Source organism: Amblyomma maculatum, chromosome 2, assembly GCF_055883805.1.
Source record: "Amblyomma maculatum isolate TAMU_Amacu chromosome 2, ASM5588380v1, whole genome shotgun sequence".
NCBI lineage: Eukaryota > Metazoa > Arthropoda > Arachnida > Ixodida > Ixodidae > Amblyomma > Amblyomma maculatum.
Window position 1 is genome coordinate 95,858,623 of NC_139345.1, and position 14,413 is coordinate 95,873,035.

Genomic DNA, 14,413 nt, shown 5'->3' on the forward strand with positions numbered 1-14,413 from the left:
GTCAAGGATATTAACAATCTGACGACACTCAACTCTTCCTTTGAAAAGCTTGAAATGAAAATAAAAATCCTCCTGCAGACCTGGCAGTTTACCTCATATATAGAATTAAAAACTGAGCGCCGCTCGAATGTGATGAATTGGCCGTCAGGTGGCTGACATTGAAACCAGTATCTGTTTTTGATAGTGGGTCTATATTTTCTGTTTTGCATGTAACTAAATTTTCATGCTCTGACATCCGCTGTTAGTCGGTACCGGCTGCACACTAAGTGGCACATACACGAGCTAACGTTGGTTATGCAAAATAAGCATGGTTGGAAAAACGTAAAGACAGTTTTTGTGCGCCTAAACCACATTAGCCAGCGTCAGAAATAAAATAAAACTTCTTAGCGTGTATGGAACGACCGAAACTGCCCAAACGGGTGCAAGTTCCGTGATCGGTATTCGACTGACGCAAGCGAATTTCCCTTTCTTTAGCGTTATTCTCGTGCTATTGCTCCTTTAGAGTCGTTAATACGAGTTCAGGCTATTTCTTAAGGCTCATTGCAACGCTATTACAAAAACTTTGCTGTGGCTTAGCTCTGGTTAAGCCTGAGTGATTGCGAAAGCAATACCTCCCTGGCTGCGCTTGGCTCTGCTGGTGGTTTGGCATGGCTTCGCCTTTTGTGCAACTAAAGGATTTACTCGGGACACAACATGGTTTCTACTGTTTGTTTATTCCAATGAACACGCTCTTCTATACGGCGCTTTCTTCTGTGATAACTGTATCGCTCTGCACTACTCATAGGCGTTTCTTCGGCATTCAGAGAGTCCATGAAACTCCTCTCGCTCACTGAACTTCTAGAACGCCGCCGGGCTCGCCATTCTGCGGAATAGGCGCGTTGCTTAGCCAACCGCTCTTGCCTTTCATCTGTCTCCTCGGCACTGCGCCGGCGTTTGCGCGCAGCACGTTGCTCCAGCGACGCCTTGTACAACTCCTCAGACATGACTTAGCGGAGCGCGCCTGCATCGCCCCGTTTATCCTCTCCTAGCGAGCGCCTTCACGCGGCGGGTTGAGGAGGCCGTCACGTGGTAGCCGCCGCGCCGAGCGAAGGAACGACTACGGCCGAAGAGACGAGTTGGGGCCCCTGCTCTCCTTTGGTCGTGACGTCACGCTGTCACGTGGTCGTGCACCACGCGTCAGCGTGACGTCACGAAGCGAAGGAACGACCTCCACCAACGGCAGAAAAGTGCTAGCAGTATTGCTTTCGCAATAAAATATCGAACACCCACCGTGCGTCGTCATTCGGTGCAACCGCCCTGCCGCAGTAGACCAGTGGGTATGGAGCTCTACTGCAAAACCCGAGGAAGCGGTTTGATCCCGTCTATGACGAGTTTTAATGAAGATGGAACACTAGGCGTCAAGTGCCCTTAAGGGTACTCAATAGTAACTTAATTAGAGCGAACTGTGCACGAGTTCGAAATTTCTGTAAATAACACGGGAGAGGTGCCATACTTATGGACTTTATAGATTTCTGTAGACTTTCTCGTTATAAGCTATAGGACGAATAAGCTGTGTTCCTGAAAATATTCATGCAAATCAATTTGATTTACAGGTGCCTTACGGAAAGAAAACAATTCGTCACATTTGAAGGCCCCTACTGTGAGAATCGTTCTTTTGAATCTGGCGTTGCACAGAACTTGATTTTTGTCCCTCTTTTCTGTTTTTTTTAATATATAAATGTAGTCGGGCCAAATGCTCTTATTATTATCAAACTAATTTAACTTGACTGTGTTCAATTCTCGAAGGTAAAAAAAAAAAAAGCAGCTTTAACCGAATATTATGCTGTTGTCTGTATTGACTGGTGTCCGTTGATATTGGGGAAAGTAATTTTATGCTCAATGCAAAAAAAAAAAAAAAAAAAAAACATAAACTGATGTTTAGTTACTCAGCTGCAAAAAAATATATATTTTTTTTTTTATCAGGCGTAACGCAAAACACGCAATTTTGAATAATTATATCTTGCAACAGCAATTTGAAACAGTCTGTCGGTAACTTAACATCTAATAGTACCTTTCGCAAATAATTTGTTTTCTGAGAACAGCCATAAAATTGTCTACATAACCTCTTTTACTTATATGCATATAACATCAAAATAAAGCACCATTAACGAGTGAAGAAGAAGGACAAGACGGTTCGCTTTGCAGCAACCCCTGGTGCGCCTCGGTAGTGAAAAAATCCAGCATAAGCCAGCTTGTTTGCCCTAACGCAGCGCAAACTAATTTATTGGCTAACATTTACGTGTTAGCGTGTAAACCAATCTAACATAATGACTGCAAAGTGTGAGAAAAACAATTATTTTAAATATTTTCTTACTTTCTAGTTACAGTAACTAAATAGAATGAGTAACTGATACAAAATTTACTCAGTCCTAATCAAATTGGTTGTTTGCTGCTTGCCTTGGTTGCTCTAATTTGGTTTTCTTCCATCTATAGCCGCTCCGTTCCGTTCCGGACACCCTGCGAACTCTCCACGCCTTCGTAGTTTGCATTAAGTGATTTTTGTTTGACTAAAAGATGGCTATTACAAATTGACGCTCAAACAGATGACGGTCACAGTTTTTTTTTTTTTTTTTTTTTTCAAAGGTGTCACATAAGCTTTAGACATTCTTAGTTAAAGGTTGAGCATTTCGCTTCTTTTTTTAACTATTGTTTTTTTTTTCTTGATGTTTTAGCTAACAGCGCACTGAGACCTGTCCTCACCTTCGAGCTGGATTGATTTCATGTGCTCTACCGCTACCTGTGCAACGCAAGTTTCTTCCACGTCATTTTTTACTCCCACTGTGTATTAGCATTGTGAACTCTCACCACGATAGATGCATTCGGTTTAATCTTTTGTCATATTTTTTCGCAAATATATGCAACATTGCGCACGCGCCGGTATAAACGATATACACATAATTGAATATTTCGATCTCATCCACCTCTATTCTTGTTCCGGTGTCCATGAAAGCGGCATCATTAAAGGCCTTATAAATCAAATTAAAATATTTCCTCTACGTCAGCTTCTCACTTCTTGTCTTCTTTGTGCTAAGCAGCGCCTTTGTGTAATGACCACCCAGAGCGCGCAGAGCCGCAAACTCAAAGCTGAGCTCGGAGCAGCGAAGAGATTAAAGGATGGCCAGAGGCTGCCCTGCCCCCCTTCCCCTCTTTCAGCGCACTCTTTTAATCGCGCTGCAGGCGCCAGTGGGTGTCCGAGGGACGTTGGGAAAAACAATGCTCCCGGGAGCGCTTCTCACGTGCTTGGCGCGCCCATACGGGTCCCGCTAATTCCGAGCGCTCGCAGCATTCTTGGCGAGCCCTGCTCTCAGGGTATGGCTGGCAGCGACGAGCTGTTCTCCCGAGTGGAGCTGAAGCCGCGCTGGCGACAAAGCAAACAAGTTCTGGCCGGTCGTGCTAGCGGCCGCCAGCGAAGAACAGGGCGCTGCGTTCACCCAGCCGAGGCCTAGCGGGGCTCTGGGGCAGGCCTCGAGAAAGGAAAGGGTGCGTCCTGGGAGGAGGGATGCCGGGGTGGGGAATGGAACGGGACTGGTCGGAAGGGTTGGAGGAAAGGGGGAACGTCCCGGCGACGAGCGAGTGGGCCCGGGGCCTAACGGCCTAAATCTCTCCGACGGTCCGCCCGGGTGGGAGGGTGTTGCCAGACGGTGATGGAGTTACTGGGATGGGGCTGCGCAGAAAAGATGACATAAAGAAAGAAATACACGCGGAATGGGTAAAAGAGCTTGAATGTGCGTGCTCACGGGCCGCGTCGAGTGAAGCTCCGAGAGTTAGTCTTCTCCCTGTGTGCGCTTCACTCGGTATACACGACGGAATAGTGCCCGATAAATATAAAGCGTTTCTGAGCTGCCCGGGCAAGGGAGGCGTCGAGTGGGCGAATATCTCGGAGATGATAACAGCTGCAAGAGCACAGACACTTAAATCGCTTTCTCTTCTGCCTCTGCCCTTACTTTTTTTCTTTTTTACTCTTAACTCTGTTCTTTTCTCGGCAAGGGTTTCGAGCGAAACGCCGGGACTTCAAAACCTTGAGGTTTATGTGCGAGGCTTTGCTGTGGGTGTGCCTATACGCGTACAATGTCTACAGATACTTCTTTAGCTGGCCCACTGTATGCGTCTTTTTCACGCACTTGTGCCTGGCGTTTTGAAGCAAAAAACATTCCGCTCTTTTTCTTGCATGAACCTCATGTCCGTTATTTTGATATATATATATGTAAGAATACATGCGCTTCCTCGTTTTATGTAGGTTCACATGATTATGCGCACTTTTCATGCAATTTCTGGTTTTAGAAGCAATTATCAGCATATTCAGGAATACTAAACAGTTATACTGTATAGCTATTCGGGATTCACTACGCGAACGCATTAGGGATGCACTTGATATTAATTGGCTTTTGAGCGGCCATATCCCAGAGCTTAGCCGAGCTTAGCCGAGCCTAGATATTAAAACGTAGAAAGTTGTGAAATACAAAAAATAAAGAGGGATATTGATCCTACTGCTATCGTGCACGCTTCCTTACCACAAAACAGAGGCAAAAGAAAGATTAGGTCTGATAACCAGCCAATGTGCAACATCATCTCTCCTTTTCTCACTCTGAATTCCCACTCGATGAGCAGCGATGTAACGACTCGACATGTTTTATCAACACGCGGATGGTCACTTCGAAGGCGACTTTTCCACTAAATCGTATCTATAATGTTATTGTCTTGAAGAGAAGAAGTTTAAAACGTGAAAGGAAAACAGCACGGGTTATAAAACAGCAAACGAAAAAAAATGATAACAGCACGCGACGACAAAATAGAGCGGCAAAGCAGCATAGCGATATAATAGCTCAGAGACCAGCGTGGCAGTGCGACATAATAGCACAGAACAGCACAGTGGAGGATTATGAATGCTATCCCGATCCTAAGAAGACTTAAATATGAAAATCACTTGTTTCCTGTATGCTCCATTTTTAAATGTATTTGTCTACCTTCTACTGCACCTGTGCGATTTGTTTTTGTTTTTTTCTTGTATTTAATTTCGAAGTGATCTTATATCTGTTTTATTGCAAACGTGTATCCATGTACGGTTATAATTGATTTTTCACATGTACAAATCTGTGCCGTGAATTTTTGTATTATATTATTCTTTCACTGTACTGTCCTATGCATAGTAGGCCACCATGCCCTGCCTTGTTGTATATCGGGCACCAGGCCTTTGTGAAACTGGCATGACGGCGTTTAGCTCAAGTGACCCTTCAGAACTTTTCTGAATAATAAAACAGAATTGAATTGAAGTTTACCAGCATCTAATTGCAAGCCAGAGAACTTTGCTTCCGACCATTTCGCGATGCATAGACTTTCACGGTTTCCATGCCGGCCATTGCGATTTACGACTGCACTGATCTTCATTTAATACATAGCATGGCAGCCTTTTTCTTTCACGGCTTCTTTTTGACGAACAGTATAGTTTTGAATTCAGTTCGTGCTTCCTGCCTTCCATAAAGGTGTTATATATTTGGAAAACGTTTTACACACCAGCGACTTGTGGCATAAAGGAAACGATGCCCACACACCCTCGCCTACCCGAATATGCTGCTTAGGATAATTGGTCTCGGTAAGATCCGGCCACGTTTTGCACAAAAGGTGCTGCAAGGTTTCCGATGAACGTACTTGTTGAGTATTTATTTATTTATTTATTTATTTATTTATTTATTTATTTATTTATTTATTTATTTATTTATTTATTTATTTATTTATTTATTTATTTATTTATTTATTTATTTATTACATACTGTGCGACCAAAGATAGTACAAGCAGGAATGCACTGCCGAATTTAACAGTGTTCTCCTCCTTACATTGTTGTCTCTGCGCAGTGGCTCAGTTGTTACGGTGTTTTCCCGCTGATCTCCAGGCCGCATTTCAAAAGAGGTGAAACGCGTGGTGCCCGCGTATTTCGCGATGTCGGTGCATGTTAAAAAACCCAGAATTTTTGGCCCTCTGAAGCATTAAAGAATAAACTAGCGCAGGTGGACTAAACCTCGACGAGAACTTTACGTGGCACAGTTCCTAATCGAAAAATGCAGATACAGCGCACTGGCGTAAAAGCACTCTAATCTTTTCGGAGTATCTGCACCAGGCAGCAGCTTTGCATTTATGTTATTTATCTCAGTTGTCTTTTATCTCAGTTGTTTTTTATCTCAGTTATCTCAGTATCACAGTCAGTTGTCCCATTGCCAAGCGTTACTGCGCGACATATCTGCTGAAAAATTACGAAGACATTAAAGTACCTTCTACTTCGCTCACAGGCAACTTCCCGTGTACAAGATAGAAACGAACGATGCACTCATAAGCGGCTTGGATGCCGTCAGCCATCTCTTATCAGTTCGGAAACTCAGTCAGTCGTTCATGTCGCCCTTTCTTGCAAAAGTGTCCTGGCAATATATTTTTTACCTATAAACCAGTCTATCTTACGTTGGTATAATCTCGAGCAGTAACAGACCCTTACAATGCACTGCGCTCTACTTTTCTACCGCCGAGCTGTTTTCGCTGTACTGTTTCTTGCGGGGCTGTTTTGACGCTTGCTGCTTTGTCATGTGCTTGTTTTCAAGCGGCCTGTACCGCATTTTTTTTTTTTGTTCCGCCCTCTGTCCAGCGTGTCTATTTGTCCTCCTTTGTATGGACATGCTCTCCGACAGCGTTCGATGCTTTCGCCTACCAGTTATTCACTAAGAGCGCAGCATACGATTGGTCGGTAACTTAAGTGTAACATAATGTCAGTCTGAAAATTTAACCATGTTTCAACTTTCGCGTAGATAGCTGAAATGTAAGGAAAAGCACGCAGATCCCGGTGTTCACATTAGGCGACTATGTTTTTCGGAAATCCGAAACATTACCGTTAAAAACTCTGGTTAACTTTATCTATTTTTGCGCCCTGTATAAAACCTATTTCCTGATCCAGCTACAGTAATTCGTATCTTCCATAACTTAATATTGGTGTTTATTTGCTAATGGTATGATAAAATCATATTTACCGCGAAAGGGCTTTTGAGTGAAAATTTTCCCATAAAGTTTAGCGTCACGATAAATGTCAATTTTTCTTCCAATATTCCCGCTGCAGACGTCAAGCTTCTTGCTCATCATCATCATCATCAGCCTGATTATACCCACTGCAGGGCGAAGGCCTCTCCCATATTTCTCCACTTAACCCGGTTCTGTGCTAGCTGCATCCACTTGACCCCTGCGAACTTCTTAATCTCATCCGCCCACCTAACTTTCTGCCGCCCCCTGCTACGCTTTCCTTCCCTTGGAATCCAGTTTGTTACCCTCAGCGACCTTCGGTTATCCTCTCTTCGCACTACATGTCCTGCCCATGTCCATTTCTTCTTCTTAATTTCCACTAGAATGTCGTTAACTTGAGTTATTTCTCTGACCCACTCTGCACGCTTTCTATCTCTTAATGTTACCCCTACCATTTTTTCGTTCCATAGCCCTCTGGGTTGTCCTCAACTTAAGTAGAACTCTCTTGGTTAGCCTCCACGTTTCAGCCCCAGAGGTGAGTACAGGCAAGATGCAACTGTTGTATACTTTCCTTTTGAGCGATACCGGTGCTTGCTATTAAATTCCTTGCTATTAAATTTCAAAAACTTTGATTTGTATGGCGGTTTGCCTTTTTTGAGCGCATGGCAAACGAATAAACTAAATTTTGCTACACGTCGAGAAGTTAGACTATTGCTATCAATATGTTCTTTAGTACTTTGCAATATTATGCAGTTGCTTTAAAATATTTTCAAAAATGCGCGCCCATGGGCTACCCATATGCCGCCCATAACAGTATTCTGTAATATTCCACAGTACGTGACAATCACGGTCACCGTGGTGACAATTAAAGAGTGTCCCAGAATCGTCAACCCGGTGGTAAAAGGAGAGGGATTCTGAATCCCCGAGCTCCCGAATCTTCTGCGTGTAGATTTTAGCGCGGAATTCCTCAGTAAGTTAGCATTACTCGTGCAACAAGCTCCAAGAACCATTGCAGGCGGTTTGGACCAAAACTTTATCTTCTACTTTTGATGTCCGTGCTAGGCTTGCATCTAGAGGACCGTGTTTGATACTAGCGCACTCAAAACAACGAATGCAGACGGCGCGTAGTTAGGATGTGGAAGAACCCTTTCATTGCGTTATGGCTATGTGCTGTTTCAAAGCTCCTTATATGAACCGGCTGGCCCAGTAACAAACCTTAATAGAGACACAAAATACACAAATAAGCCTTACCTTTTTCAACGAGGCATACAAGGGTGAGTGACTCGCCGATTATGAATGGTCCTATGGTGCCTTCGACTACAGTTCCAGCTGATGTCATGATGATGGGCACACTGGGAGCCACTGTTAGAGAACAAACCAAAATACATTCACGTTACTTATTAGGAAAAAAAGAGATGAAATGACGTTATTAAATATTTCTGCAACTTAGGATTTGTTCTCCAATGAAAACATTTCGGCACATAAGTATGAAATGCCTTGGGAATCAAATTGACAGTATTTTTGGGGGGAAATATACTGCCTTCCAGCTTTTTTTTCTCTGAGGAGTGAATGTGGTAGTAAAAGAAACGGGAATGCACTACAGGGGACGTAAATATATTATTCAGAAAATATATAAAAAAAACTTTCCGATTATGATGGAAAGTTTGTGACAAAAGAAAGAAGTTGTGAAACGTGATTAGCTGCACCTAATTAGGTATTCTAATCTTCAAACCAAAACAAAATTGGGGTCACTGTTACATCAGGTTTTTTTTTATTTCAGTTGACAGAAAAGGATTGAACGACATACGTTCCGCAGCTCTGTAATACATGAGTGTGACACATGTTAAGGAAACTTTTTAACTGTTTTTTTAGCAGCGGCTGTTTCGTCGCTTGCAAGTATCTATACCTAAATATTTAAATGTTTCATCCTAAACAAAACCTTATGAGGTACTTTAGCGACTAAAGTATCGAAAGGCGACAGCCTGAGAAGCCTCATTTGGTCTAGCGTTCCTACCATTGCAATCCCACACTTGAACGCGCGCCAAGGAGCGCCACGCGACACCGCCGCAAAAGCGGGACACACTTTGTCCACCACGGTATGAGCCATTGAAGGCTTTTGCCTTAAAATTAGTGTGTCTCAGAAAGCGTACCCTTCCTGTCCTATAATATGCCTCTCATCGTGAGCTTCTTTTCGGCATTCGTTGCAGTGCTACATATAATTATAATTGGTTTACAGTAAAGGAAAGGCGCAGTATCTATCACACTTTCTCCGGCAAGTGTGAGCTTGGACAGTGCACCATCGCTCCTGTTGGGTGACGTTCCTTGGCGCGCGTTCAAGTGTGGCATTGCAGATGGCAGGGACGCATTCCGCCTTGGCCCATCAGAAAGCCGCGAAAGTGGGACACACTTTGTCCTCGACAGCATGAGCCATTAAAAACTTTCGCCATAATAAGAGCCTGTAACAGCCTTTGGCCTCCCCAATGTAATACCATTCATTAATTTTCATCTCTCGACAAACGTATTATACTAAGCGCCAAGCATGTGCTCGGAATTATATTCGAATATTGGCTTGTAAGGGTACGTGCACAGATACCGTATGGAGCCCCGCCGGGGTGGTGCAGTGGTAAGACGCCCGACTACTGTGCCGGAGTTCCCGGGTTCGAACCCGACCACGGCGGCTGCGTTTCGATGGAGGCGAAACGAAGTGGCGTCCGTGTGCTGTGCGATGCCAGCGCACGTTAAAGATCCCCAGGTGGTCGAAATTACTGCGTAGCCCTCCACTACGGCTCCTCTTTCTCTCTATCCCCTTTCACTCCCACCCTCATCCCTTCCCTTACGGCGCGGTTCAGGTGTCCACAGAGCAAGTGTGACAGATACTGCGCCTTTCCCTTCCTATGAACCAACCAACCAACCAACCAACCAAGCCTTTAATATTATTTTGCTTTTCTTGGTACCTCTCCATTGCCTCTTTACCCTGTCGCACACAACTGGCGAGAATACGAAAAAAAAAAAAAAAAATGGCTGCAGAACCACGTTTTAAATGCGGCAAATGTTCTGTAATTTTGTTGTAGGATCAGACATTTCTGAGTCTTTTTTTCTGAGACGTCACGTCCAGTCTGCCAGCCAAACTGCCACAGCTGGCTGTGATATCACGTCGTCAGATATGTCTGCATGCTGACCTCGCCGGTCGCCCCTACCGTGCCCAAGACTTCAGAGACGCCCTTCGGAACGTGGTGGATTTGGAAGAAATAAGCTCTATCGGACAATTTCAAATGTCGCATGTCTGGATGGTTACATGTAAATCGGCGCACTCTAAAGCAAAACTAGTCTCATGTGGAGATTTATTGGTTAAGAACCGTCGCTATGTTGTTGTGGATCCAGAACCGAAGGAGATAAAGGCGAAACTTCTCTGGCTGCCTGAACGCTTGGATGACTCCTTTATTTGTGAAGCTCTACAAGCTTATGGCAAAGTCACCTCGATTTCGAGGGAAAACTGGAAAGTTGCCGATATTAAACAGATGAAGACGCTCAGCCGAGATGTGACTTTGACTATTGCCGAAGGGGTTAGCGTTGGTGACGTTCCACATCAGCTAACTGTGTGTGGAGTGCAGAACCTCGTTTTGATACCTGGCCGACCACCTCTCTGTCTCCGCTGCAACCGTGCAGGACACATTCGTAGGCACTGCCGTACGCCGCGTTGCGAAGATTGCCGGCGTTTCGGCCACACAGCAGAGGAGTGTGTGGTTACATACACGGACAAGCTTCGGCACCGAGTCCGGCCTCCTGAAGAAGCATTACGGGAACACATCATGGACGCGTCTGAGATAATCGATGCGTCTGGCGACCTTCCCGTCGGCGTTGTGGCCGAGTCCTCAAGTGCTACTCCACAGGATACTGACGAACAAAATACTGCTCATGCGTCCGAGGGTAATGAGAACAACTCAGCGTCTCAGGCCTTGGACGAGATGTCGTGTCAAGCTTCGGACAAGGAGCCAACCGAAGACGATCCACCAATTGTTCCCGAACACCCAGCGAACGTCACCGCGGATATTGTGACCCCTGTGGCCGTTGCTGTGCAACAACGTCCAGACCAGGGCCAAGTTCCTGTGGCTGGCAGGCTCGCGGCTGTCGACGAGCCAGTCTTGAAACGCCGTGCATCATGTGCCTCCGAGTCCAGTGAGGAGGACGATCAAGCTGGCAGCAAGCATCGTCGTCACGGTCGAGCGTCGAAGCACAAAGGGAAGTGCCGGCGTTCGCGGTCGAGGAGGCCTGGCGGTGGTTCGGGGGCGGCTTCGCCGTCTTCCGAGAGGCAAATGGAATTGTAGGCAAAACTATGTGCTGTCACCATGGCGGTCTCTGAAGAGATAGCGCTTGCAACTCTCAATGTACGAGGTCTTAGGTCTCGCCAGAGACAGATGCAACTTCGCCGTTGTTGTTGTTGTTGTGGCTGTAGGAGGAAGGAAAAGAAAATTCACGGGCCTGCTACTGGCTCTGTAGCTGAGCCACCTCCGCTGTCTCGTGCAGATAGAGGAGAATATAGAGAAGAAAGAAAAGGAAGAGGGAAATAAAGACGCGCGCCGCAACAACAGCCGTCGTCCACCACCAGCGGTGGCGTGTGCAATGACGGCCTAGAACAGATAAAAATTCGGCGCCAGGCTAGCCCCCGCCGCAAGCGGTGGTGACCCACCTGTACCAACCCCATCAAGGGAGAGCACTGAACTTCGCCGACTTTTGCACAGCAGGCGTCTAGATATTGTGGCAGTCCAAGAGACGAAGATAGAGAGAGAGGAGGAAACCGAGAGGGCGCTACAGCCGTTTTTGGCCGATTTTAACGTCATTGTTGCGCATGCTGTGGGCTTGTCGGCAGGTTGTTTTCTGTTTCTGCGAAAGACGCTGCCTTGTATTGGCCTAACTTATAATATCGACGCCGAGGGTCGGTTGATATGTTGCGATCTTCTACTCTTTAGGAAGCCATGGCGGATAATTAATGTTTATGCTTTTAATACTGTGACACAGCGCATAAGCTATTTTGAACACATAGCCAGCTTACTTGACTGTGACCGACATATTGTGCTAATGGGTGACTTCAACTGTGTTTGCAGCCCTAGTTCTAGTCCAGACGCAAGCAGTGACAGGAGTGGGGAACTTCTGTTCCGTGTTACAGAAGATGCGGGACTGGCTGATACAGGGGCGTCCTGCCGTGCTTTTAGATCATTCACCCACATTCAGGGGCATTCTCACGCTCGTCTAGACCGGATCTATGCATCTTGTACATTAGTTTCCCGCTGGCTTGTTTGCGAAACTATACTGGTTTCGTTTTCTGATCATAGCATGGTAGTAGCCCGGCTCGGTGGCAATGACCATTCAAAGTTTATGCCGCAGTGGGAACTTTGGAAGTTAAACTCATCGCTGGTAAATGATCAAGAATTTATCATTCGTGTGCGCTCACAGCTCCAATCATGTTTTTCCAGAAATCTACCATTGTTCGCCGCTTGGGAAATGTTTAAGCAGGAAGTACGTGCGATAGCAATTTCACTTGGCTCAATTAAATCTTTCTACAGGAAACATCAGGAGGAGACACTTAACAAAAACTTGTGTAACCTGTATGAGCTAGAATGTTAATCCCCTGGATCATATACGGACGAAATTGCTAGTGTCAAAAGTGAGTTACAAAGGCATGCTGCGGAACGATACAGGAGTGCCTTAATTCAATCTCGTGTCAAGCGTGCTTTTCACTGCGAACGGCCGACGCGGCGAGCTTTGCTTGATGAACGTCACCATGCGACTGCAAAGATGATTCCGGGAATTATGCGTAATGGCACATTGGTTACGAGTACGAATGAAGTTACGTCCGCATTCGTGGATTATTACTCGATGTTGTTTAGTGCCACTCCTCCTGTAAGAAATTCTAACATCTCGCGTTTCACATCCCTTATGACCCCTTTATCAGAAGATGATTGTTCTGTAATTAGTAGCTCTTTCACGCAGCAAGAGGTAGAAGTGGCAATTGATCAATTACATCTCTCAAAAACGGCTGGTCCTGATGGCATTTCCTCTGAATTTTACAAAGCTTTTAAAACTGTTCTTGCTCCTATCCTGCTAGATGTCTTCGCGATAAGTTTTGATCTAGAAGCCCTTCCCGAGACTTTTACTAAATGCCACACAGTCATAATTCCAAAGAGTACTGATGGAGAAAAATTACGCTCAGTGGAAGGCTATAGACCAATCACACTGGCAAATGTGGATTACAAGATTTTCGCCAAAATTTTATCAAACCGCCTACAGTTCGCAATGTCGGTTCTCATTGGCCCTCACCAGACGTGCGGCTTGAGGGGCCGAGCCATACAAAGTAATGTACAGTACTCACGGATTGAAATAGGACAGTCGGAGCGCGTGGCCGTCGCTGCATGAAGCGCCGCCCGTGGATGCTCATGGAACCAAGGTGCTGCATTGTGGTATAGCGCGAGGGGGAGAACATCTAAAAAGCAGAACTGCTCCTTCCGGTCGCCAATAAGCCGGCCTGTTGTTTACCACACTGCCTTGCATGCAGCGACGGCCACGCGCTCCGAGTGTCCTATTTCAATCCGTGAGTACTGTACATATTGCGCGCACAGTCCTCGAGTCGTGCTCCTGCTCTCATGATCAGGTTGCTTTACTTCAGGTCGACCTCGCAAAAGCATTTGATCGATTTCGTCATTCTTTCCTGTTTTCTCTTCTGGAACGAGCGAACGTTGGTTCTGTAGTACTGAAGGGGGTGCAACTTTGCTATAGAAATTGTTCGACTCGCCTAATTGTAAATGGCCGCCTATCAAGCCCCATACCAATCAACTCTTCTGTGAAGCAAGGCTGTCCGATGTCTCCACTGCTTTTTGCTCTTTACTTGGAACCACTTTGTCAGAGTGTTTTACATAACAGTAGTATCCATGGCTTCCCTCTCCTTGGAAATGAGATTAAAGTGCTTGCATATGCGGATGATCTTGCGTTTTTCTGCACTGACAAACCAAGCATAGAAAAAGTTATATCCAGCATAGAAGAATTTGGCGTTGTTTCTGGTGCTCAGATGAATCACTCCAAGAGTTCCGGCCTTTGGTTTGGTTCGTGGGGCTCAACACCACCCCTATATGCAGGAATTAAATGGTCATGTGTGCCCCCTAAATATCTAGGCGTTCCACTGCATGCATTTAAGTCAAGTTCAAATTACTGGAAAGCGCGCGTTCCAGTAGTCCAGCGTTATGCTAATACATTTGTCCCCTATCGGCTTTCAATATTCGGTCGGGCTCAGGCCTGCAACATGTTTTTGGCGACAAAACTTTATTATGTGCTTCAGGTCCTCCACTGTGCTAGGCATTACATCCAGCGTTTTCACGGAATATTTGCGAC

At 45.5% G+C, this 14,413-nt stretch overlaps 1 protein-coding gene across 1 annotated transcript in view; it reads right to left on the bottom strand.

Moving 5' to 3' along the window:
• The window catches only part of LOC146199309 (neural cell adhesion molecule 1-like), a 190,104-nt gene that overhangs the window by 144,694 nt on the left and 30,997 nt on the right, over positions 1-14,413 (bottom strand). The window contains exon 3 of the mRNA XM_084592097.1: positions 8,285-8,395. Coding sequence (XP_084448223.1) covers positions 8,285-8,395 — 111 coding nt within the window. The remainder of the gene's footprint in view (positions 1-8,284; positions 8,396-14,413) is intronic.